The 26,218-nt window shown below is 34.3% G+C and overlaps 1 protein-coding gene across 1 annotated transcript in view; it reads left to right on the plus strand.

The window, feature by feature from the left end:
- LOC142320181 (solute carrier family 25 member 35-like) overlaps positions 1 to 19,610 on the plus strand; it is a 35,018-nt gene extending 15,408 nt beyond the window's left edge. Inside the window, exons 3-4 of the mRNA XM_075357865.1 lie at positions 8,680 to 8,797; positions 19,270 to 19,610. Of these exons, the coding sequence (XP_075213980.1) occupies positions 8,680 to 8,797; positions 19,270 to 19,451 (300 nt within the window). The 3' untranslated portion in view covers positions 19,452 to 19,610. The remainder of the gene's footprint in view (positions 1 to 8,679; positions 8,798 to 19,269) is intronic.
- Positions 19,611 to 26,218: the final 6,608 nt, after the last annotated feature.

A 26,218-nucleotide genomic window follows, 5' to 3' on the forward strand; every position in this document is an offset into this window, starting at 1 on the left:
CTCCATTCTTTACATAACTTCTGCAGAATTGCAAAAGCATCAATAGCCTCATTCACCATATTGGTGATAAAGTAAACAACAGAATAACGTTGTTGCTACTTGTTGAATAAACAAACTCTTTCTTACACCCAAAAGGAAGGCTTGCTATCTTGTGACACTTACTAAATTATTCGCTATAATTATTGTTTTAATAACATTAAAAAGCTGTTACAGATTGGACTAGAAGCTCTTAGAGGTGTAATATTACAATAGAATTAATTAAATTATATAAAAATATTACATGTTACCATTGTATCCCTGTCACTTTTCATGAAATCATTACCAACATAACTGCACAGCTCTGGCACAAGAAGTAAGTGTTAGTTTAGTAAACAGTATTTTTTATACAACCTGCAATGATAGAAGTATAGCTTGTCCAAGCCGAATTGGCACAGATCTGATCTAGGCAATGGTTGCTTAGCTAGCATGGGGCTATAATATGCTACTCATGAAAGACGGTATAATAAATTTTACAGTATTTTTTTTTAATTTTATAATAATTTTTTAACTTAATTTTTTTATATTAATCTATTGTATACATTTGTTTAAAGTATTTTTTATTTTAATATTTATTCCAATATGTATAAACAAATTCACATCATAAATTTTTAAATTATTTATAGTTTTATATAAAAAATAAATAAATTCATAACCAAATAAAACAATACATAAATATTTTTTAGCTAACTTATTTTTAAATACTTAAAGTAAAAAAAGAATTAAATATAATTATTATCTTGAAATGTAGGTATTTCGTGTTTTTCTGTGTTTTTACTAGCTGGGCAATCCTTTTTTCAGTAGAACGTTTACACTATACATTATAATGTATTTTGTTATAAATTTTGTAACTAGCACTAGCAAAGTAAAATAACTAAATTAAAAAATTACAAAATTGCCGAATATACAGTTCTTCACTTCCCACTGCATGTTTTCATCTTCTTTTGATGATTCTGATGAACTCTCGCTTTCCAGATTGAGGATGACCCGTCCAGTTTGTTCTAGAGGTCCTTACAGCTGGTGATACTTATCTTTGTTTTTTTAAATGTTCACAACATTTTATCCAGTCCTCGACTTGGGAGTTCTGTGAACTTTTTATGACAAATTTACATTGTTGCAGATGTCATAAATTGTACATTTTTGGCATGCGATATAGTTCTTCACCCATACCCATATCATCTCAAATCAGGATGATATGAGATGATATGGACACTTTACTGGCAAGTTGGGCATTAATTTTGCTCTTATCCACTTTAAAAACATGTTGCAGTTCATCTGAGAACAATAATCACCTGAGGAAGATTTGGCTTTCCATACTGTCAAGCAGTTGGTAACAAATATCATTTCACCACCGGCGTGGACAGTTATTATCCTTTCTCCTTTTGAAATTGGCACAGAAAAATACTCAAAGAAGCATTTGAACGTTCCCAACATTTCTGTTGACATCTCGATTCTCCCCCGAGGGGAGAAGATCCCACCTCGTAGCGTATCCGGTCGCTACACCACCCCCTCCGTTCCTAGCCAGCAGTGGCTTTAACGGAGGACATCTCGCCCTCAAACTGATTGCGCACCACAGCTTTCAGTTCAGGCCCCGCAGAGATGCCACCGATGCAGATGCCCCGAGGGACATCTACATCGGTAAAAGTTCACCCCGAGATAGATTTACGTGTTTATGCCTTCAGAATGAAGACAACGGACACCTGCAGCTACCACGTCGCCCTTGAGAACTAAACTAGGAAACCTAACCGCGGAAAGAAGACCCCGCGCCTAGATCCTATTATAAAGAGCCACTTTCTGAATGTCTCAGATCCGCACTAACAACCTCAACAATAAACTTTCCCACTAAAGTTTGTACATCGAAATTTAGACCTAGTTCCCTTAAGAACCCCGCTTAATACTCTAACTGAGTTTCTATCTGACTCCGTTTCGGTTTGCCCGGGAGAGGAGAATCAACGCCTACTCCCGCACAGCGCCATCGCGGAGTCCCGCGTGACATTCTCCATCTTTCGCAGACTGCCGCCAAGACTCCCCTGCATACCACCAAAGCATCACCCAGAGAAGCCCCCGCCGACAGTGACATTAGCTCATTAATGCCCCCGTCGGAGCGCGACCGCACCCACCGGGCAAGAATAATCCCGCCCGTCGACAACGGCGCAACTCCGCCGACAGCCTGATTCAATGCATACCACCAATACATCTAACCGAGGCACGCTGCCTAAGCGCCTACCTTCGGCCAGTCAACTGCCCAGGCGGTCCCTAGCCACCCAGGTTCCTATCACCTACTAGATCCCTTCGGCGGTCCTGCTCAGAGCGAGGAAGCGAAGGAAGCCAGCAACTATTTTCCACTCTCTACGAGTCCTCCAGTTGACTCGTAGATCCAAAACAGAGTTTACTCTCTCGAGTTCCCTAGTAACTCTGGTACGTTCAGCTTCGTACCGGGGACATATGTAAAGGACATGGTCCACAGTGTCATCGACCCTACAGTCCGGACAGAAGCCGGAATCAACCAACCAAAACTTAGCCAATTTGTCCCTAAATGCACCATGTCCTGAGAGGAACTGAGTGGTATGCCGATTGGGGGATACCCAGCTAATCGCTCGCAACTCTCTAACATCGGGAAATATACCATGCGTATAACGACCTGTCAAAGAAGTGTTCCACCTATCTTGCCAAGAGTCGAAACCTTGGTCTTCGATCTCACGCATACGCCCAGCAGTAAGAAGGCCATCCTTCTTTGCAACATAACGCTGGCTACGTTGCGTAGCCGAAATATCCATAGGTTTGATGCTTGCGATCACAGTCACTGCCTCTCGCGAGACAGTCCTGTAACCACCGACAACCGCTAACAAAAGAAGCTCGTAAAAGAATGTCCCTATAACATTGGTGTTGTAAACGATGAGCCCAGACGGGCGCAGCGTACAACATAATGGCCTCACAAACGCCTTTATAAAGAATCCGCATGGTACGGAAATTCAACCCCCAATCGGGATGGAACACTCTACGGACGCGGAAGAAAGCATCAACTGCCTTCTTCGCCACATACTGAAGGTGCTCCTTGAAGAGAAGCCTCTCATCAAGGATAACACCCAGATACTTCTGAAGAGTGACATACCTAATAGAACGACCGTCCATCACAACCCGCGGATGGCGAGTTGCAGCTAAACGGCCCTTCAAAAACATCATAGTGGTTTTCTCTGCACTGAAAACCATCTTATGCTGAAGACTCCACAACCGCAAAACCCTACATGCCTGTGCCGCTCTGAGCTCGATTTCAGCACGCGAACTACCCTCGACCAGCAGCAGCCCATCGTCGGCATAAGCCACGACGCGACAGCCACCAGGCAAGCGCAGCCGCATGAGAGAGTCAAACTCGATGGTCCAGACGAGTGGACCTAATACACTGCCCTGCGGACATCCTTTTGACAGGGTCTTTCCTACTTGCGAACTGCCGTCACGAAGGACAACAGTTCTGTCGCTGAAATAACTCGAGAGAGTCCTAATTTCTTCCTGCGTGCAACCACGCTTCTGCAATTGGACCAAGGCAGAGGGCCACCACAAGTTATTAAATGCCCCGGATATGTCCAAAAAGACACCGAGTACATACTTGCACTCGCTGCACGAAACCAGATTCAGGACCCTAATAATTGCATCCTCTGTACTCTTACTGGGTCTAAAGCCATACTGGTCGTCCATCAGCATGTGATTTAAAGTAAGCCTACTGTTAATGCGGAGGTAAAGTACCTTTACGAAAAGTTTTCCAACAACTGGTAAGAGCGTCAGAGGACGGTAAGAAGAACTAACGGTGGGGTCCTTGTCGCCACCCTTGAATAACAGCTTCAAGATCCCTCCCTTCCAGCAAGCCGGGAAATACCCGGCAAACAAACACCTATTGAACACCCTAGTCAACGGGCCAAGAATTACAGGCAGGGTGCGAACAAGGAGCTCCACCGTGATACCATCATATCCGGGGGCTTTGTTCCTAGCAAGGCTACAGATTACCTGGCGGACTTCCGCCTCAGTAATCTCCAAAGACACAGAGTCCGTAGTGAAATTTACAACCGCCGCTCGAACTCTCCGGTGATACGAGGTCTCACCAACCTCAGTATCATCGGGGAGCAGATCGTTAATCAGAAGAGATAGAACACGATCTTTCTCAACAACAACGCCGTCCTGGGTCGAGAGAGCCGACAGAAGATTGTCCTTTTTGTGTTTATGACCAAGCACACGATAAATAACTCCCCAAGGGTATTTATTCCCTTGCTCTTGGACAAAAGAGCGCCAGGAATCTCGTTTAGAAGTCCTAATTCTATGAAAATACTCGTTCCTTTTCTGACGATACTCCGCAAACAAGGCCTCGCGCCGGTCAGGATCACGCGCACGTTGTGCGGCTCTCCTGAGTCGGCCCACGGCCTGTTTTATCGCAGTCAAGTCCCGAGACCACCAACCAGCTTATCTCTCTCGACCCGTACTTCGGGGGATTGAGAGTCCTGCGGCTTCAACCACCGCAGAAGAGAAATTCTCTGCCAGGTTATCTAGAGGGACCTCGTCCAGGGTACGAGTGAACACTCGCATCCTGGCCGCAAGTATTGTCGAAAACTTGGGCCAATCCGCCCGCCTGTGTAAGAAGCGCCCCTGCTGAACAGGGACGTCCGCCCTAAAGACATCGCGCAGCCCACCTAACCACTCAAAAACTATGAGCCGATGGTCGCTTTCGCAATCATCGACCACAGACCAGTTCTGAATCCTACCTGGGATATCCTTGCCTATGGTAACATCAATGTTGGTACCAAGGAAGGTCCTCCGCAATCCCACAGTGCCGGCGAACGTTGCCGACTCGCCGGTGACATTGAACACTTCTAATCGATGCTGCGCGATGAAGCCTTCTAGCAATTCTCCGCCGTTGTCTGTGATCCCACTGTGCCAAAGAAGCGATTTGGCATTCGCATCAACACCTATAAGAATAGGACGACCCGCTACCAGCCTGTTAATTCTATCCCATCTTTCCAAATGTAATTCAGTGGGATCTCTGTACTGAAAGTACGAACTAACCACAACTAGGTCGAAACCATCCACAGCAAGCTTAACAACGACATGATGCGTGTCAGAGGCCTGCCGTATGAAAACACTATCAATAGACTTCCTGCACAGAACGGCGGATTTACTATCACCTACATGGAACTTATTCCAGCCTGAAAAACCTGGCAGGTCACCCTTGACAACATACGGGTGCTGAAGAAGTAAAACATCGAGGCTCCGGTTTTCAACGACGTTACCTAACTCGACTTGGACCGCATAGGCACCCTGGGCATTGAGTTGACCGAACCTAACCATCAAGCGAGTTGAAGTAGACCTCAACCGCTCTTAAATAGCTACCACACTCCCTACTGTTGATGGAGTGCCTATGATTTCTGCGTAACCGCTTGCAGTTCACGCAGACCGGAGCCTCCTTCTTTTGCGGACAATCCTCACGCTTGTGGCCCTCTTCACCACAATGCGCGCAGACCGACGCATATTTACAGAACTTGGCCCTGTGGCCAAACCTACAACATTTGAAGCACCTCTGCACATCAAGGTATTCCTTGACATGGCAAGAGGCAAAATCAACGAAGACCCTACCCTCGGACAAAAACTTCTGGTGGAGACCAGCACCTAATTCGAAAACACCGTGATACCGAGGGGCATCACGCTTTCCAGTCTTAAAGACTAACCTACACTGCTCTTTGAACGTGGCCGCATCCAAATCAGTGTTCTGCTCTCGAATGAGAGACAGAACTTCCTCATCAGAGAGACTCCGCTCGACGTCATATATAATGACTCGGGGCTTCCTCAATCGCTTGGGGTCCACCTTGACCTCAAGCTTCTGCACCGCTGGAGAGTCCTTGATGACTTGGACTGTCTCCTTGTTATCCGCAACGACGACTAAACCCTTGCTGGTCTCCCTGATATCTCGAATTCTAAGCCGATTCCGGTCGCCACGAAGGGCTTCTCGGAAATCGCGCTTCAGTTCCTGACTTGTGGTCTTGGAGCCCTCCGCCTTGTTCACGAAAATTACCTCCGGCTTTTTCGCCGCTTTGCTGGCCTCACGCTTGGTCTTCAGGACCTCAGCGTAGCGCCTGGGCTGCACTGGGGCCTGAATGACCACCTTGGGAGCCTTGACCTCTTGGGGCTTGGAGGCCAAGGCCTCGAAACCCTCACTAACCGCCACAAAAGCTAACCTCAGCTTACCTAGCCGGGGGAGAATTGTCTTCCTCACTCCCGAGCTGAACCCGCCGGGAAGTGAGAGAAAATCGACCAAATAGTCCAGGTCCTCCTGGACTACCTTCAACAGCTGGGCAGAACTACCAGGTCTGCCCTTCGAATTTTTGAACGCCTCGACTACAGGGGAGGACCGCACCTGGGTGGGTGCCCCTGTGTCCATCGCTTCGCTTACCTCGTCCTCTGAGGAGCTAGTCGATGGCACCGGCGCTGGTTTCCTCTTCCGCCTGGACTGCTTAACTACTTGAAACTCCGACATGGGCGAAGTTTCCCTAAAAGAACTGGACACTAAAATTCTCGCTGTCTCCTACTAACTAGTTTGGGCAAGCCCACGATGTAACGACTCCCCGCAGCGAGTACGGGCAGCTGGAGACCCTTACGCCGCTACTGGAACGATTGATTGGAGTACTAGACGTACAACAATGAACCACAGATTACGGCCCCCGCTCTGACAGCGCAGAAGCACTAAGAGGCAAAGCCTCTTTTCTGTCACGGGGACTAACGACCAGCAGTCGTTGCCACCCATTCGCCGCGTTGAGGCGAGTACACGTCGTACAAATCCACGCCAATCACACCGTAGCAGAGCTACAGATGCTGAGTCTAAATTAATATGCGCTTTTAGATGATACAGCCTAAAATCAGAAAAACCTTGATACTGTCGGAAGGTACACACACAACCGACAGCCAAAAAGACACTGACAATAAGATATACCACCAGGACACTCTGAGACGCACAAGGGACCAGAGTATCACATTTCTGTTGACAATGAGAACTTAAGCTATGTCTCATTAATGAAGACAATTGGTCTGCCTTCAACTCGATATTCTTCAATTTTATTCAAATATACAAGCCATTGTACTGAATATCTTGTTTTTCATAAGAATTGCCTTGATATTTCTGATTCTCTTCCATTTGATGAAGTCCATGCTTAAAAAAAGTGTCCGTAAGCTACTCTTTTGCCCATTAAAATACCCTATCACTTTTTAATTTTGTGGTAAGTTTCCTTAGAGAAGGCAAGCAGCCCTTGGTTATGTAAAATTTTAACACTTTATGTCATATAGTATTCTGATCAAAACTGTCTGGGTTTGTCACTTTCTTCTAGCATTTTATTCCTTTGCGAGAACTGAATTTTTTTTTGAAACTATTTCATCAGTAATTTGATAAACTGTTCTTTTTGAGACTTCTGTGGCATATGCAACATGCTCTACAAATTTATTGGGGTCACTAACAAACTTTCCAACTGCAGTTTCTCTTGTTATCTAATTAAAATCTTTATGTGTAATTTCCTTCCTACGGCAGTGAATGTCTTTTCCTCGTAAATTAGACATAATATCCAAAATAACAAAATCAATTCACCATAAGAATAGAGCTGACAAAAATTTACTAATTTAACACGAATAAATTACTTTTAAAATTTCACTTAACACTTTCAAATACTTTCAAGAATTGAAACTCAAAGAACACTATAATTGAACAATAACCTTACTCTTCAGACACACACAATTAACTGGACAGGTTTTAATACACACTGAGTCTCTGATGGTTGGTACCAGACTGACCAACCATATTAGAAAAATTCATTAAATAAGAGTAACAAAAAAAGTGAGTTTATATAAAGAGATTTAAATTTTAAAGAGAAACCTGAGTCTTAACATAACTGCCTGCCAAAAATCATATTGAATCATGTTATTGTTTATATTAATTTAATTTATAATATAAAAAAATATATATATATATATATATATATATATATATATATATATATATATATCATGTGCAACTGCAAATACAGTATAAATTAGAACAGAATCATTTACAAAAAAAACAAATTAGTCTCTGAATGAATCAGGAATGGTTGTATAAATAGAGATTTAATGTTTCATTTGAATGTTTAGAATGACACATCGATCGATTATTATTTACACAAACCTGAATAAAAAAAATATTTCTTATGTACGACTCATTGCCTAGGCTAGCATAAACAGTAGACATCAATCTTGTGCTTGTTTGGCTTTGATTATTATATACAGTTATAAAACTATAAATAAATATACTTTGGTTTAAACACTAATCAGTAACAGCCAAGTAGTCTGCATAATATTTCATATCATATCCATTAAAGCATCTAATAAAAAAATAAATTATTCATTTAATAATATATAAACTCAGAATTAAATAAGAAACTAATAAATATAAGAAGTGAATTTGTTTATTGATTTGAATAAACAATTGTCGTACCACATACATACTGTCTTTAATCAAATAATATTATAAACCCATGCTCGTTAGGCAGCTAAATATGCCAATTCAGCTGGTATAAGCTATAATTCACTTGCATTATTAATTCATTAAAATTTTCTTTTAAGTATTCTTTGTTTTTCTTTCAGGTATTGACTTCCCAAAAAAATATAATGAATACAATTGTTGCTAGTGCAGTTGCAGGAACAGTAGCATCAGTTTTTAGGAATCCATTTGATGTAATATCCACTAGGTTGTATAATCAAGGTATATTGTTTTCATTTTCATCTTTCTTTTATTGAATCAGTTAAATTTTAAGCATTATGATTAATAAAAAGGTATATATATATAATTTTTTTTTTTAATGCATATATATTTTATATATATATATATATATATATTTGTTTGTTTTTTTATTTAATGTATAATTATGTTGAGAGTATTTCAAAATGGATAGCGATAGAATCATTGTTATAAGGATAAAATCGAAACCTAAACCGACAACAACTGTTAACGTCTATATGCCTACAAGCGCCTATGATGATGATGAGGTAGGGTATGTATACGAAGAAATTGATGAAGCAGTTAAACACATAAAAGGAGATGAAAATTTAATAATAGTTGGATATTGGAATGCAACATTGGAAACGGCAAAGAAGGAAATATAGTGGGTGAAAAATCATAATAGAAGAATATACACTTGGAAAGAGCCAGGCAAAACTGCAAGGTATCAGATAGATTATATCATGGTTAAGCAAAGATTTAGAAATTAACTTGTCGACTGCAAAACTTACCCTGGAGCAGACATTGATAACGACCATAATTTAGTGATAATGAAATGTAGATTGGGATTTAAAACCTGAAGAAAAGGTATCAGATGAATTGGTGGAATTTAGAGAAGCTTGAGGAAGAGGAGGTAAAGAAGTCCTACGCAAGAACTACCGCATGAAAATAAACAAGAACAAAACGAAAGTAATGAAATGTAGAAATAACGAAGATAGACCACTGAATGTGAAAATAGGAGGAGAAAATATTATGGAGGTAGAAGAATTTTGTTATTTGGGAAGTAGAATTACTAAAGATGGACGAAGCAGGAGCGATATAAAATGCAGAATAGCACAGGTGAAATGAAACTTCAGTCAGAAATATAATTTGTTTACATCAAAAATTAATTTAAATGTCTGGAAAAGATTTTTGAAAGTATATGTTTGGAGCGTCGCTTAATATGGCAGTGAAACTTGTAAAATCGTAGTACCTGAGAAGAAAAGATTAGTAGCTTTTGAAATATGGTGCTATAGGAGAATGTTATAAATCAGATGGGTGGATAAAGTGACAAATGAAGAGGTGTTGCAGCAAATAGATGAAGAAAGAATATAGTTAAAAGAAGAGACAGACTTATAGGCCACATATTAAGGGACCCTGGAATAGTCGCTTTAATATTGGAGGGACAGGTAGAAGGAAAAATTGTCCAGGTAGGCAATATTTGGAATATGTAAAACAAATTGTTAGGGATGTAGGATGTAGGGGGTGTACCGAAATGAAACGACTAGCACTAGATAGGGAATCTTGTAGAGCTGCATCAAACCACTCAAATGACTGTAGACAAAAAAAATTAAGTTGAAAAAAAATACAGCTAATAAATGTGTAAGTAAAATCAAATATTTTTTTGTATGAAAACCACCTCAATCCAGTTCAGGATATTGTGTCAAAATACTTATTTTATAGAAGTACTTTAATCGCCCTTGAGTGCATTATCAGCCAAATAATAATAAAGCATATCTATCAGCAGTTTTCATATTGCCAATCATATGTATTGTTACATCCTACTGTAACAGGTCCTGGTTTTTTAGTTAATTTAGTAATTTATTTATAAATCTGAAGTGGCATTATATCCCATTTTTAGCATTTTGAATCAGTTTGTCAAGATTTATATTATATGTTATTTACAACTTGGGCTTGTTGTAAATATGAGCAATTCACTTACAATAATTCAATTTTTTAATATGTTAATATTTTGTTCAGAAGTGTTAGATGTTAGACAGACTTGTCTAAATGTGATGTTTTTAGTGATAGATTTGTGATTATTAGTTGTTGTTTTTACATAAATATGTTCAGGGTATTTAGCAGAACTGAGATCTGCATTCTTATTTCATTTGTAAATTATGTGGTAAAATGTTTGAAAGCTATTCAATGTTAGATTAATTATTGCAGTAGTATTTATGAGTATATGGTCAGTTTACATTCAAATTTGTTAACATGGAAACTAAAGCTCAATCAATACTGTGGGGCACACCAGTTCCTCAAAAACCTGTCAAACACTTTCTTCAAAAAAGCTGAGATAGCATTGGTTTTTTGGGGCCATAAAGGTGTGATCTTGGTTGATTTTATGGAAAGAGGCATGACAATTATCACTGAAACTTAGTGCGAGACATTGAAGAAATTGAGAAGGATCATATAAAATAAATGACATGGCACACTGAGTTCAGGTATTGTTTTTCTTGATGCTCATCCGCACGCTGAAGTATGCATTCAGTGCCAAATCGACAGTTTAAATCGGAGTTGTTTAACTATCTTTCATTCAGGTCTGATTTTACTGCCAGTGATTATCATCTTTTCCCAAAAATGAAGAATTGGTTAGTGATGCAGTGTTATGAAACTGTCGAGGTGTTTAAAATCAGTGGTGCTTGGCTTAATTCATAGGTGGTAGAGTTTTATGACAAGGATATTCAAAAACTTGTTTACAGATATGACGTGCCTTAATTTAGACAGCAGTTAAGTAGAAAAGTATCTAAGATGTATATAATAAATTGTTTTTTTTTTTTTATCAATTGGTGTTTTTTTAATAACGAATCAGAAGTTACTTTCCAAATAGCCTCTTTCATTTCTTTCATTGCAAAAAAATCTGCAATATAAGAAAAAACAATCATCTACAACTATAAATAGTTTGAAGGAATGCTGGTAAAAGAGAATATGTATCAAATACATATATCAAAGGAAGTCAAAGATAATGTATTAAAAGAAGTGAAAGAAGAAAATGAAAGTAACATTCTAGTAAATTGTTTAAATATGAAACATTTTTTGTATAAATTTCAAAGTTGAAAAAAATTAATGTCATAATAAGAATTTGTTAATCTATGTGACAAAAAAATAAAACAAATTTACAATATAAATGATTAGAGGAGCTTTAGAGTGAATTCATATTCTTCATCCTATCAAATAGAAAAAGTAGTGAATATTATTAGGAAGAAAATAAAATTTAATGGTATTTTGAGTTGTGTAAACAGATTAAATAACTGCATTTTAAGCATAGAATGTTTATAGATAATAAGTCGAATATAGGTATGTATATGTGACTTTACTAGCATTCAGAATGCAAGCAGTCATATCTTTAGGTGACTTTAAATATTGTTGTGATATGCACACTGATAAAGAAGAAATAATATTAATAGTAGATGTTAGTATAAATTTTTTAAAACAGGATAGTATGTATTCATATAAGGTAATTGTTATAGATTGTAATTGTTATTGTATTGTTATAGATTGCAATGTAATATAATTAATTTATATAACAACCCAGGCAAGAAAAGATAGTAATATGTTTTTACGAGTTATATGTTATTACGAGTTGTTCTTGAATACAAGATTGCATTTATTATAATTAAAACAAATTAAAAGGATTGATATTTGAAAAGTAGTTGTATCTTTAAATATAATAAAATATAACAATTGAAAACATGAAAATGGATTAAGCTGAATGTACTAAATTTAAAAGGGAAAATCAAAATTTGCTAAATATTTCTAAAGAAAGTCTTAGTATATTCAAAATAAGAAGACAGAATATATGAAATTATAAAAACTGAGAAGGGAAAAAATAAATTTCTACTTCGAAGCAAGAAACACAGAGGGGAAGGTTGGGCAACTTATTAAATGATCAATGGAAATACGAGTGAGTTTTAAATGTCAAAAAATATTTGATTTCAGAAGAATTAAGAAGACAATAGCACTAATCTGAAGGAAATTTGGAAAACATTAAGAATGTTAATTGGTGAAAGTAAGTCACAGATTTTTCTAGGTTCGTAATTAATGGTCCGTGGGAGCTTAAACTCCAGCTAATGGAATTTAAGATGTTCAACATCTGCATCATAAGATAAAAGAGTTCATAAAAGAGAACTGTCATAGACTATCTAGCTTCAACTACATCACTTTAAGGAACCCAGTGGAAGGTTGGGTATTCAACCCCAACCAGGTACTGAGCTGGTGTACAGATTTGGGTTGGAGCTGGGAAAATTTAGGATTCTTCATTTTGTCCACAGCATCCTAATAACCACAAAACAATTGGGTGTCTTAGAAATTAGTTACTACATAATGAAGAAGTATTCCGGATATAATTCAATTTGATCAGTTAAAATTACTGGTATGATTACCAATCATGTTTCAACATCAAAATGCCCCAAATGTGATCAGTCTTGGTTAAAAAATTTCAGAGGTAAAATATTTCCTAGTAGGATCTCTGGGAAGGGGGTAAATTGTATTAGGCCTCAGAGGAAAATATTGACTCAATGAATCATTTGAACAGGATGGAGAAGAATAGATTGCCTAAGATGATTCTTAATGGAAAGATTTATGACTCAAAGTATAGGGTAGACCACTGAAAAGGTTGTTTGGTGGAAGATTTACTGCGTGATCTATGAAAAAGTTATCAGAAATTGGAGTATGGTATCAAGAAACAGGGAGACATGTTAGTAAATTTTGATGTAGGCCACAGTCCACAAAGGGCTATAGTGATAAGAAAGAAGAGTTAATTAATGGTATAGATATAAATGACCTCAGATGTAAATGAACATTAATACAGCATTGCATATGTTTCAATTTGTTTTCAAACACTTTAACCATAACCAGCTGATGTACTGGAATGTTTCGTACATATGCTATTATTGTGGTTTTTAATTTGTCAAGCGTGCATGGTCTGTAGCAATACACTGCTTGTTCGGTGCCCATTAGATATATTGGGATAGTCAAATCGGTGGATCGTGCAGCCCACAAGCCCCTCAAAATGATTCGTTCACTAAAGACATTTCATAAAAATGTCATTGATCTGTTAAATGTGTGCGCTGTGCCACCATCTTGTTGAACCCAACCATTATTGATTTCCTGTTAACTGACTGATGAAGTTTGTTAAAACAGCACAATAACAATCACTATTAACTGTAATTTCAAAAAAGATGGGATGCACAATGTGATTATACTCACACTGACCCAGACTGTAATTTACGCTTTGTGCAATTCACACGGGTTTTTGTCGACTACAAGTGTTATTTTGTGAATTAATATAACCTCCCAGATGAAACTACGCTTCATCTGAAAAATGCAATGTTGAGGATACGTACAGAATTTTGGTCAATAAAACATTTAAACCATTGACATTAATTTAGTATTTTGGCATGATCTGTAGGTTTTAGTTCTTGAACACATATTACTTTGTAGGGAAAAGTTTCATTTATTTTCTTACAGCTTTATATACAGGAGCAAGTCTGTGATATCTTGTTGCTGTGCTGACTTATTCATTGACTTTAATGGAAATTCAGCCGTAGCATCTGAAATATCAAGCAGCTTCTGTTAGTTTAGTTTAGTTGGTGTTTAACAGAGCCTGTTGCCTAAACTTTTTTTGATAAGAGTTTGAATTCCTTTGCCCTGAGGAACTTTTACAGGTATTTGGAAACTTTTCAGAAAACTTGTGTTTCACTAAATCAGTGTATTTTTCACCTTCACAAAAGAACTTGTTCAATGAGAAAAATGCTTTCCTCTAATGAAAGAGCCATTAGGTTTCTTGTAATTACTGATTTCAATTAATGAAATGAAACTAAGCACATTGAATCACAACTCAACAACAACTGACTTCTTGGTTTATTACTGACTGAGTAATGCCTAATGAACCTGTGGGCAACCAACCTAATGCTGAAAGAACAGAATGCTCCACGTAATTATAAAGCATACTGCACAGCAACTTTCTGAACGCATTGTTTATAATATTTTCTCTAAACACTTTATAGATATTCAGATAACACTGGGAGTAGCTTATTTTTGGTAGCTTTTTTTTTTTATTAATGACTTATTTTATATATTAATGACATAGCTTTGGTTTAAGTACAAGCAGTGTAAATGAGGAAATAGAGAAAACTCAAAATTATGTAAATAGTATAAATGATTGGCAGAAACTGAATAAATTAAACTTTAGTAAAACAAAGTATATTATAGTGAACCATAAATTTAATGATGTCACATTAAAGATAGATAATTAATTTTTGGAGAGTGAGAAAGATAATATCGATAGTATTCATAAAAATGTCCAAAATTTTTTTTTTGTAGAATTAGAAATAAATACAATTATGTTCCAGTTATAGACTGAACAATGTACTTCAAGTAGATTTTTGCTCACTTCTATTATTTGTATGCAATGATAGTCTGTTAAGTAGGGTAGAAAAGCTTAAAAATAGTGATGCAGTAATTTTGAAAGTAAGTTGAACTGCAAATATAAAATTAGTGTTACAAAATTTATACTGGACGTACGTAAACAGAATAATTTTTCAGGCCTTAACATTAATATTTAAAATATGCAATTATTCGTAATTATTTAAGTAAGAATATGAAATTTATTAACAATATGAAATGTTAATTTTTAATAAATGATTGCAGTTTAACTAATAAAAGTCAGTGTAAGATGTACTTAGAGATTTCTAATCTATAATGAGTATAAAACTTTTTGTGTTGCTAAGAGAAATAAAAAAAAAAAAAAAAACAAATGTTGGAAGATTTAATAAGGCTTATATAGGCAAACTAATATTTATTGCACAATAACATTATGATAAAAATATAATTACATAATTAATATATATATATATATATATGACATTACTAATCTGTGTACTAGTTACTAAGTTGATTTGTCTTTTACAGTGATAATGATTTTTGCTTGCTTACTATGAATAAATTAGAATACCAAGACTTATATATTAAAGTTAATAAACACCTTTTCCTTAAACTATGTAAATACTTCCTGAGATTGGTTCAGAAAATTTTTTTATTTACATTCCAATTATTCATAGACACTATCACCTTCGAAATAGTCCCTTGGGAAGCCACGCAACGCTTCAAACTGTTTTCCCACTCTAAATAGTAATATTGGAACTCAGAAACCAGAATATCCTTCAGATGGTCGGTTACATTTAAAAAAATGTTTTCTACAGTTCTAAAATGGTGTCCTTTGAGGTTTGTTTTTAAAGTTGGGAACAGGAAAAGTCGCAGGGACTGAAGTCAGGTGAATAAGGTAGTTGAAGAACTACAGGAATGTTTTTCTCTGCCAAAAATTTGTTAATTGAGAGTGCAGTGTGACAAGGTGCATTATCATGATGCAGCATCCAGTTGTCTTTGATGGCTGGTCTCACGCGAGCAACTCTTTTCCACAGTCTTCCAAGAATTTCTCGGTAAATATACTGATTTACAGTCAGTCATGTAGGCAGAAACTTCTTATAGACAATATCTTTACTATTGAAGAAACAAATTAGTATGGTTTTGATTTGCTCATTTTGATTTTTACGAGATGTGGTGAGTTTGAAGTATGCCACTCCTTTCTCTGGCGTTTTGTTTCTGGGTCATACTCAAATATTCAAGATTCATCACCATTAATAACATTTTTTAGAAAATCAGGATAATTTTTATGATTTGCATAACATTGCTCATAATTAGTATCATTCATTTCTGTAACGCACAACAAAAAGTTGTTTAATGAATTTTGTTTACGTCTCACATGGCAACAGTAAACTAAAAATATTAATACCTAATATACATCAGCTGTTCATGTAACAATATTTTTACTAGTACTTTACAGTGTTGCCACTTTGGCTGCCAAAAAAAAACTATCATTACTCTATTTACAGACCTCGTATAACACTGGTAGATAAAAAAAAAGGTTTTTTTAATGTTTCTCTAAGTGTGATACAGTTTCTTGAATTGTTATTTTGCACACATTACAGATCTGTAAATACAATTTTTCTATCACCCTTAGTTTTAAATAAATTACGCTTCAAAAAAAATTAAGGAAAAGTATATTTAAAATTTATAATTTTGCATGGCCATACCTGTTTTAGAATGATTTTTCTGATGCTTTTCTTATATAAATAGCCTTAGACACATCTCGAATTAATGCCCAACAATAATCAGCTAGCATGTTAGTATTCCATTAAACTTTATAGTGGCTTTCCATCACCGAAATGTCTTGGTGGAAACGTTCACCATGTTCATTACTTACGTCTTCGAGGTTGTCTGAGAAAAAATCCATATGTGAGTGGAGGAAATTTATTTTCAAATACATATTACATCCCATAGCTCTGTATGAAGTAAGAAGTTGATTAACAATATCGTGGTAATTGTTGGATTTTTGTTTGCCGAGAAAGTTTTTGCAAACATCTTTAAATGAAGCCCAAGCTGCACTTTCTACATTATTTAACATTGAGTTAAATACATCATCTTTGACCAACTCTCTTATTTGAGGACCAACAAATATTCCTTCTTTAATTTTCCCTTTATTTACTTTCGGAAATTTCTGCCTGATGTACAAAAATCCGGGACTATCCTTCTCCAGTGCTTTTACAAAATTTTTCATTATTCCTAGTTTGATATGGAGAGGAGGTAAAAATAAGTTGTCTTGTTTCTTCCACTCTTTGGTAACATAATGTTTATCCCTAGCTTGACTGTCCCATTTGCAAAGAAAACACATGTACTTAGTATAGCCTAACTGCATGCCTAACAAAATAGCTATAACTTTCAAATCACCACATATGTTCCACCTTTGTTTTTATAATTTACTTTTTCAAGAATGTCTTTCATCACATTGTATGTCTCTTTCAAATTAATACTGTAAGCGATTGGTATCAAAGGATATTTGTTATGGTTGCATAGTAGAACTACTTTTAAACTATACTTGGACGAATCTATGAAAAGGCACCAGTCCTCAGGTGCCTTGTCCTAAGTGGCAATATAAGCTCATCAATATTTGTGCAATAAACCAAATTATTTTCATCAATAAAGTACTGAGAAATTCTTTTTGTCGGCTTTGAAAGCTCAAAGTTTTTGTATGTTTTTTGAAGTAAATTCCAACCTTGCAGTCTTCATTCTAACAGTTCAGCTTGATTTTTTGATAAATTTAAATCCCTAACCAAGTCATTTAATTTACCTGGTGATATAAGATGTGGCTTTTTGGAAGATAATTAAAAATCAGAATCATTGTTGTCTTATTCAGTACTGTCTGATTCTTCAACAATGCTTTCAAAACATAGATTCACAGATGGCTGAGGAACTGGAATAATTTCACCATCAAGTACAGGCCTGATTACAGATTGCATTGAAGGATATTTTACATGCTTAGATTTTTTAGAAATTGCAGACACACTTGTTAAATAAAAGTAACAATCGGTTACATGATCCTTTGGTTCCTGCCAAACCATAGGTACACTACATGGCAAAGCCTTCCGTGTACCTTTCAGCCATCCTAGTAAATATATAGAACAATTATTGCACACTATATGAGGAGCCCACATCTTATCCTGATCACCAATTTTAAACTGAAAGTACAAATAATATGCTTTTTTAGTTAAAGGTGTAATGTTTTTCTATTTGATTTTACAGTAAACTCACTACATACATAACAAAAGTCATCCACATCATTTACACAATTTCAAGGCATTATGACACTGCACCGTTAAAATTAAGACAGCAATAAGACTGAACAAAAGTAATTCATTCCTAAATCCAGTGCTTAATACGAACAACACAGCTATGTTTTCAGCTACATATTTTGACCTGCACAGACATGATTAATCTTGTCTCCATGAAGGTTCACTCTTCAATATTACATATGATGTCATAATATGTGACTATGGTATGATTTAATTCGTTGTCTAGTATTGTTTATTTATAGCTTACAAATTATGTTAAAAAAGTTAAATAATAAAGAATGAGCTAACAAAATACAATATAGGAGCTTTAAAATGCTAACTATACTTTGAAAAAAAATCCTATTATTAAAATTTAAAAATTTTTCAAAAATGGTGGGTGATAGAAAGATTTTGGTTCATATTCGTTTTCAGCATCAAAAACAGATTAAAATCATGTATCGCATGTTAGGATACAAGAATTATGTTATCAGTGTAATTAATTTTCTACTTTAATTATTCATGGTGATAATATTTAAATACCCATGTTTTTTTCTAAATTTCTTTCCTAATATTCACATCCTCTGTTTTATTTAGATTTAAATATTTAATAGATTTCTAATTCTAATTTTTTAATAAAAACTACCTGTACCTACCTGTAGACCTAAACATAACTGTAGGTTTTTTAATAAAACATTGTAAAAAAAAACACCATTGTAAAAAGTTTGATATTGCTCTCTTTATTATGTTCAGGGAAATGAATAAATTTTCATATTGTGGTTAAAATCTTGTTGGTACAACTGTTATTCTTAACTACATGCACTTATGTAATCTTGACTATGATAAAATTATGGTGAATGACCAGTTACTTTCTCATCAGTGCATGGATTACTATTAAAAACATGATGCATGTGGTGTACAAATCATGTTAATCATAAAGTTAGATATATTACATACAAAGAATTAAAAAAAAATATATAATTTAAAAATGAAAACGTGTTTTAATTTTTATTGTCATTGTTTTTTATTAAGGAGTAGACAAAGATGGACGAGGACTGCTGTATAAAAGCTATATGGATTGTGTTCATAAGTTATGGCAAGTAGAAGGAATTAGTGGATTATACAAGGGACTTATTCCACAGTTCTCTCGTAGTGGACCGCACTCTATTTTGTCTCTAGTCTTTTGGGATATTTTAAAGCAATTCCAATATTAATTTTTTAAAAAAGATTAAAAGCTCTTTAAATCTTTATAAAATTCATTTAAATAATAGAAAAATCAGTAGACAATAGCTACTGTACAACTTGTGATAGTATTGATTAATTTATTGTATCATTACTTAATTTATTTGGAATAACAGAATGACTATTAAATATCTCTTTTGCAGTTTGTTTAAGTACAATATGTTCACAAGCACCACCTTCCTGAATTTTTCCTTTTATCATTAATTCTTCAAAAAGCAGGGAAATAGCTGTTTTGCTTTTAGAATTTTTTTGAGCAGGTGTTACTCTATATTTCTAAAAAGTATAATAATTTACTTTATTCTGTAGTTATAGTCAATCATAAGAAAAATTGACTTAAGTGTATTTGAGGTGTTCAATGTCTGTAAATAAAGTAATGAGAATGCTCATATAGCATATGCGGATAAGGCAACACTACAGACAACCCTTCACTTATACGTTAACATCCATGAGATTTTAATTAAATACCTCGCGGGGACCTTAAGTATGAATTCCAACGCAGTAGGTCACCAGGTTATTTTTAGTAAAGTGATTATTAGTTATTTTATGCAATTTATAAAGTGATGTTATTTTGTGAATCATGGAAATTTGGAAGAGTGAAAACTTGAGTGACGTGTAATAAAAATTTGTCTCAAACTTGGAGAAAACACCACTGTTTTAAAAAAAAAACAAGAAACTGTTTGATGAAAAGCATGTTATATCAAGGTAACAAGGGTTCAAATACCATAAGGCATTTTTGGACGTTTCTGAATCCATTAGAGATGAACCTGCTGGAAGACCTCCTTCAGCTTCAAAAATTGACTGCAGTACAGAAATAGTGCGAGTCCTCATCCATTCCGATTGTCGACTGACAGTAAGAATGATAGATAATGAGTTAAATTTAAACCATATCATTGTCCTTCAGATTTGGGCATTTGGAAAGTGTTCATGAAGATAGTTCCCAAAACCGTTCAATTCAACAGGACAGTTGGTTGGCATCATATTTTGATCATTTGGAATGCATTCAAAGCAGGAGGGATTTCTTCAGCAATATCATTACAGGTGATGAATTATAAATATTTGAGGTGAATCTCAAAACAAGACATCAAAGCTGTTGTAGCACTCATCCAAACTCAAGATCAAATGCATGCTATTGTTTCAATAGTATGGGGATTGTCCTTAAGGAATTCAGAATCTTTGGCTAAATAGGGCTTTCTAATGATTCCTCAGCCTCCCTACACATCTGATCTGAGTCCATATAATTTTTTCTTCCCAAACTAAAGATACACTTCTAAGGACCAATCTGGGATGCTGGAGAACATTAAGAAAGCTATTACCAATCAATAAAAGTGATTCCAGATAGTTACATCCAGTGCTGCTATGAAAAATGAAATCAGTATAGTCCAGCTTCCCAAGGAAACTATTTTAAAGGAGATGATAAGTTTGATATATAATATAAAATAGGTAAAGAGTTATATGGGAACAGTATCGTTATTTTATTTACAGATTATTATTAACTTTATTTAAAGTAATTAGTTTACTTGCATATTAATGTATTACCTAAACTAAGTTTCATGTAAAAATAATATTTTCACTAGTCTCTTTGCATTGCATTTGTAAAGTTTTAAAGTATACAGTAATTTGTTTTTATTTGCATAGTCTCAGTTTTTGAAGTAAACACGCCAAAACGTAAATGTTACTCCATTTTTAACTTATTCAGACAAAACTGTCGTTGAAAATTCTCAATTTCGGTAATTCACACGTCATACTACAAATTATTTGTAGAAAAAAAGTCGTCTTTAGACATTTTACAAATCAGAGCCTAAAAGCTTATTTTATTATTTTATTATCGTTATTTTATTAATCTTACAAGCTCCCTAAATGCTGATTTTTTTTGTTACTTCACAATTATGATAATAAATTTATAATAGCTTTATTTCTTATGCAATTTCTTCAAGATTTTAAAGTATCATAAGAGCCTTTTAACTGCTATAATTTTGCATTTGTTCTGTTGTCTTAGGGCTATCATGCCGAGTAAGTCCCATTAACTGAACCCAAACATTTAAAGTACTTCTTCAGTATGGATACATTTTTCTTTTACTATTATCTTTATTTTATCAAGGCTCAAACTACAATGAAATAAATTTTATACACACACAAATTTCAAAATCCCTTTGTAATATTGAAATTTTGATTACAGACATATATAATTAAAACAGTTTTATAGAAAAATTCAAAGTATAAGCTAAGAAAAATAGATGTTTATTAATTCATATATTTTTTGAGATTGAAATAAAGAATGTACAATAGACTTGACTATACAAATTATTTTAATACTAATGAACACTTACTTTAATAAACAAAACGAGTGACTGGCAATAAATAAATTAAAATGCTTGAAAAATTTGAACCTAAATCTCTCAAGGTATGTCAAAATAAAGTAGTTCAGAAACTGTAATTAACAGTCTGTGAACATACATCAGAAACAGAATACATCAGTGTTCTGACTACATGAACAAAACTTCCTATCGAAAATAATAATTTAGCATACTTAATACTAATTTATATTAATCTTGTTAAAGTATTATACTATGTACAGTTACATAGAAGTACTACATAACTTATATATTAAATATAAATTATATATGCTGTATACTAAAGATTTACAAAAAGGATTGTTACATTAATTTCCAAGTTGGATAGTAGCTGGACAGTATTTAAATACTAATCCCAAGATATGGTACGCCTAGAGGCAGGAAGGTAATAAACTGATAGATTTTGTTCTTGATATTAATTACTGGCAGTAGTCAAATAAAACACTTGACATTAGAAAAAATCCCTAGAGTCTGAAAAATTTTACCATTTTCTCACTTTGCTTTGCTTACATTTCAAAAATTATTGCTATGGTAATTGTTCTTATTACTTGAAATGTACAACTTACTAAGTATTATTCTTCAATTTTTACTTTTCTTTAAAGTAGTAGTTAAAAGAAACCAAACCATCATAACTAAAGATGAAAACATAAATTGTATATGGGAAATCTTTTTATTGTTAATTTTATAAGTTGTGTAAAAATCCTTTTATAATTAAGGGTTTGTAGGAGCCTGCTTAATATAGCATATTCAGCTGATGTTATCAGATATGAATTCTGTATGAAATAATCAGTTTGTGATTTATTCAGTTTTTTACAGTATTTATATACTGACTGCATAGTTATAATTATTTATTTTTATTTTTTTGTGTTCATGTAGTATTAGTGTAATTTATTTTTTCAAATCTGTAGTATATGTTGTTTTTTTCAGTTTTATTTATCAAATAATAGAACAAAAAATGTTTTTCAGAAAGATGAGAACACAGATTTTTACATACTTCATTTTGTTCCTTTTTAATTTTATTATTGGTGTGGTTTAATCATTTTTTTTCAATATTAATCAAGAATTTATATCTGTGGTACACTGTCCATATATTTCGAACATTATTTGTGCTTTTTATAGATATAAATGGCCTGTACATGTGTCATTTAAAAGTTGCAGTTTAAAGTTGACTAGTTTCCTCATTTTTACTTACAAATACTACACCAAACCAATTTAAATAAAAGTGAATTGTAAAATTAGGTAATCGAATTCATTAGGCAGCTTGAAAGCAGTATCATTTACTTACCTGTACTGATTGATAGCTGGCTATTTTATTGGTTGTGTAATCAGCAGAAATCCTCTTTAGTGGTTTATGAAAAATTGGTCAAATGAGCATCATGTAATTTCTGTGGAGTGTTTTGTTATCTCAAGAATTGTGATATAATGTGAAATCATAAGCCATTTCAATCTTAGAAGGTATCAGATAGAAGAGTATAATACTAATTATGTAGTATTATACATATAAAATATTTAAAAAAAATCAAATAAGAATGTAGGACATATTCTTCAATATTTGTTAAAGGCCTTAAAAATTACATAAACATATATGCAGATTAATAATACTAAAAAAATATACTAGCGTTATATTTTTTAAATACAGTTACATTTTGAATCAAACATAATTGATGTATTCTGTTCTTAAGAGTGTATACTGTTTTTTACTTTCTGCCTGTCGTAAGAGTCGATTAAATGTGATCAACGCTCTGCAGGCCGGGCATAGAAGAATGAGCCTGCGGTGTCCTGTTGCCTGTCTTAAGAATGAATGAATGGATTATTTATTTCCACTTTAACACTTACAAATAAATATTATACATAGACCTATATTAAATACCTGCTAAAACGTATTCTGTGCGCAGGTATCAGTTACAGTACATTTAATCACGTATAAATAGAAATATTGTAAATAAATATTAGTATAATTAAATAGTGTAGAATAACATTAAACAATAAGTTCCATGAATTTTACAAGATTTTTTGAAAATTACATGTTTTATGATTATGTTCCATAAAATATAAGCATAGGTAACTAAAAATGTATATTAGTAAAGCTGGTAATCCAATTTTTCCGTTTCTTTGATCAATGTTTTATTATTGTTATTATTATAAATAAAGCGTTGTGGAATGGTATTAATTATCTTGCATGATATGTACAAAATTTGTCTTCTGCAAAAATTTTAAATTGTTTTAGCCGATTCATAATCACCACTCAATGGAGAAAATTATATATTTTTTCACTAGGGTTTATTTATAAATATATACAGTCAACTCCCGATTATTCGCGATATAACGGGGAAGAGGATTGCGGATAATAAACTCGTAGCAAAATCACGGTTGATCCAAAAATAATATTTAATCAAGTAATATGTGTAAAATGACTTAATACTGTACTGTAGTTCAGTATTTATATAGGTTATTATAATTAAGGTGTAACGGTAAGTAAAATAATATACAGTACACTACACCATTACGTATCTGGTAAAGGTAATACCCAGAAGTTTATTCAAAATACTACGTACTGCATTAACAAACGCTTATAAAACTAGAATAGCTAACGAAAAAAAGTACATATACATTAAATAAATAATGGATTGTGCATCTTACTCTTTCAGATTTTTTTTTTTTAACTAGACACGATTATTAATTGCACTTTTAACGACTGAAAACACTTTCTTTTAATTGAACTTCGTAGTTTGCGAAGCGTAGTAATATTGCACAATGAAAGGGTTGTTCTAGTGGTGAACGCGTCTTCCCAAATCAGTTGATTTTGAAGTCGAGAGTTCCAGCGTTCAAGTCCTAATAAAATAATTTATTTTTATACGGATTTGAATACTAGATCGTGGATACCGGTGTTCTTTGGTGGTTGGGTTTCATTAACCACACATCTCAGGAATGGTTGAACTGAGAATGTACAAGACTACACTTCATTTACACTCATACATATCATCCTCAGAAGAATTATCTAAACGGTAGTTACCGGAGGCTAAACAGGAAAAAGAAAGGAGTTTACATTTATTTCTCTAAATTTTATTTTCACCAGTTTCATTGTGTCTTCTAAATTGAATGTTACATTCTTTTGGGCAATGTAATTTTTAATCATAAGCCCAGATATTCACAACAGCATTTAAGTCGGGATGATAAGGTGGTAATCGGACAACAGTATGTCCTTTTTCAGCGAACAAAGAATTTATTTTATACGTTTTAAATAACGGTTTATGTAGTTTTATCACCGTGTACAATTCAGGTTTGAACAGTTCATGTGAAAATAGCATTTTGTTTTTAATGAGCCAGTCCATCGTCCCCTATTTTTTTAATTCAAATAAGGGGCTGGATTTGTTTGAACATTGTGGTACGGTGTATCGTCCAAGACTATTAAAGATCTCAGCGACAGCTTCGGTAGCAATTCAGACAACCTGTTTTTGAAAATTATTAAAATTCGTACATTTAAGGTAATCGCCGACTTAAATATTAAGAGAGCATTTTCATTAAAACAGTCTTCTCCTCCCGCAATTTTTATTACTGCTCGACTACCTTTAGAAACGATGGCTTTCAGCTCTTCTGAAGAACCATCGGTTCACGCTTGATCCTTCGTGCGGGAAGAATATATATAGGTTTCATCCACGTATGTAACTGGACGATTTTCTTCTCTGCACCGTGTTATGGAGCGCAGACATTGCAATCTTTTATCTCTTATATCATTATTCTCGATCAAACTTTTTCTATTGTTTTCAGTTTTTTCCACCGGAAGGATAAATTTTTCATGACTGTAACATCCCAAATGTCCCCTTCAAATGTTGCTCTTTTACTAATGACAAAAGTTTCCTCTTAGAGGAGCGTTTTCCATGCCGTAAGTAAAACTAATGAGTTTTACCCGTCCTCCGAATAAAACCTTTGTTGAAATCGTCCAGATCAGTTTTCAACTTCTTCCTTGTTGCTTTATAATACGGTTAAGGGATCTAACGGATACACCGGTCACTTTAGAAACACGAGTCTGAATTTGTATTAAATTTTTTCTTGCTCCAATTTCAATGGTAAGGATTTGAGCTCGATTTTGTAAGTAACTTGAATAATTTTAAGGATGTACTAAGGATTCCTAGACATTCCAATTAATATAAAAGTATGGAATGTGGGATGGTATCGAACGGTTTAGTTAGCTCCAGGAAAATTGCTAAAGTTATTTTATTGGATATCATTTTGAATATGTTATGACATCCCGGGTACTTTTATTTGCTGAAAGCTGTTCTGATTTTTATAATAATATTGTGATTTTTTAAAATATTGATCTTATTTAAATTTTCAATTAATCTAAGTTTTATTATTTTTTCTACAACATAAGAGAAACTGCTTAACAG

Source organism: Lycorma delicatula, chromosome 2 (genome assembly GCF_047948215.1).
Source record: "Lycorma delicatula isolate Av1 chromosome 2, ASM4794821v1, whole genome shotgun sequence".
Classification (NCBI taxonomy): domain Eukaryota; kingdom Metazoa; phylum Arthropoda; class Insecta; order Hemiptera; family Fulgoridae; genus Lycorma; species Lycorma delicatula.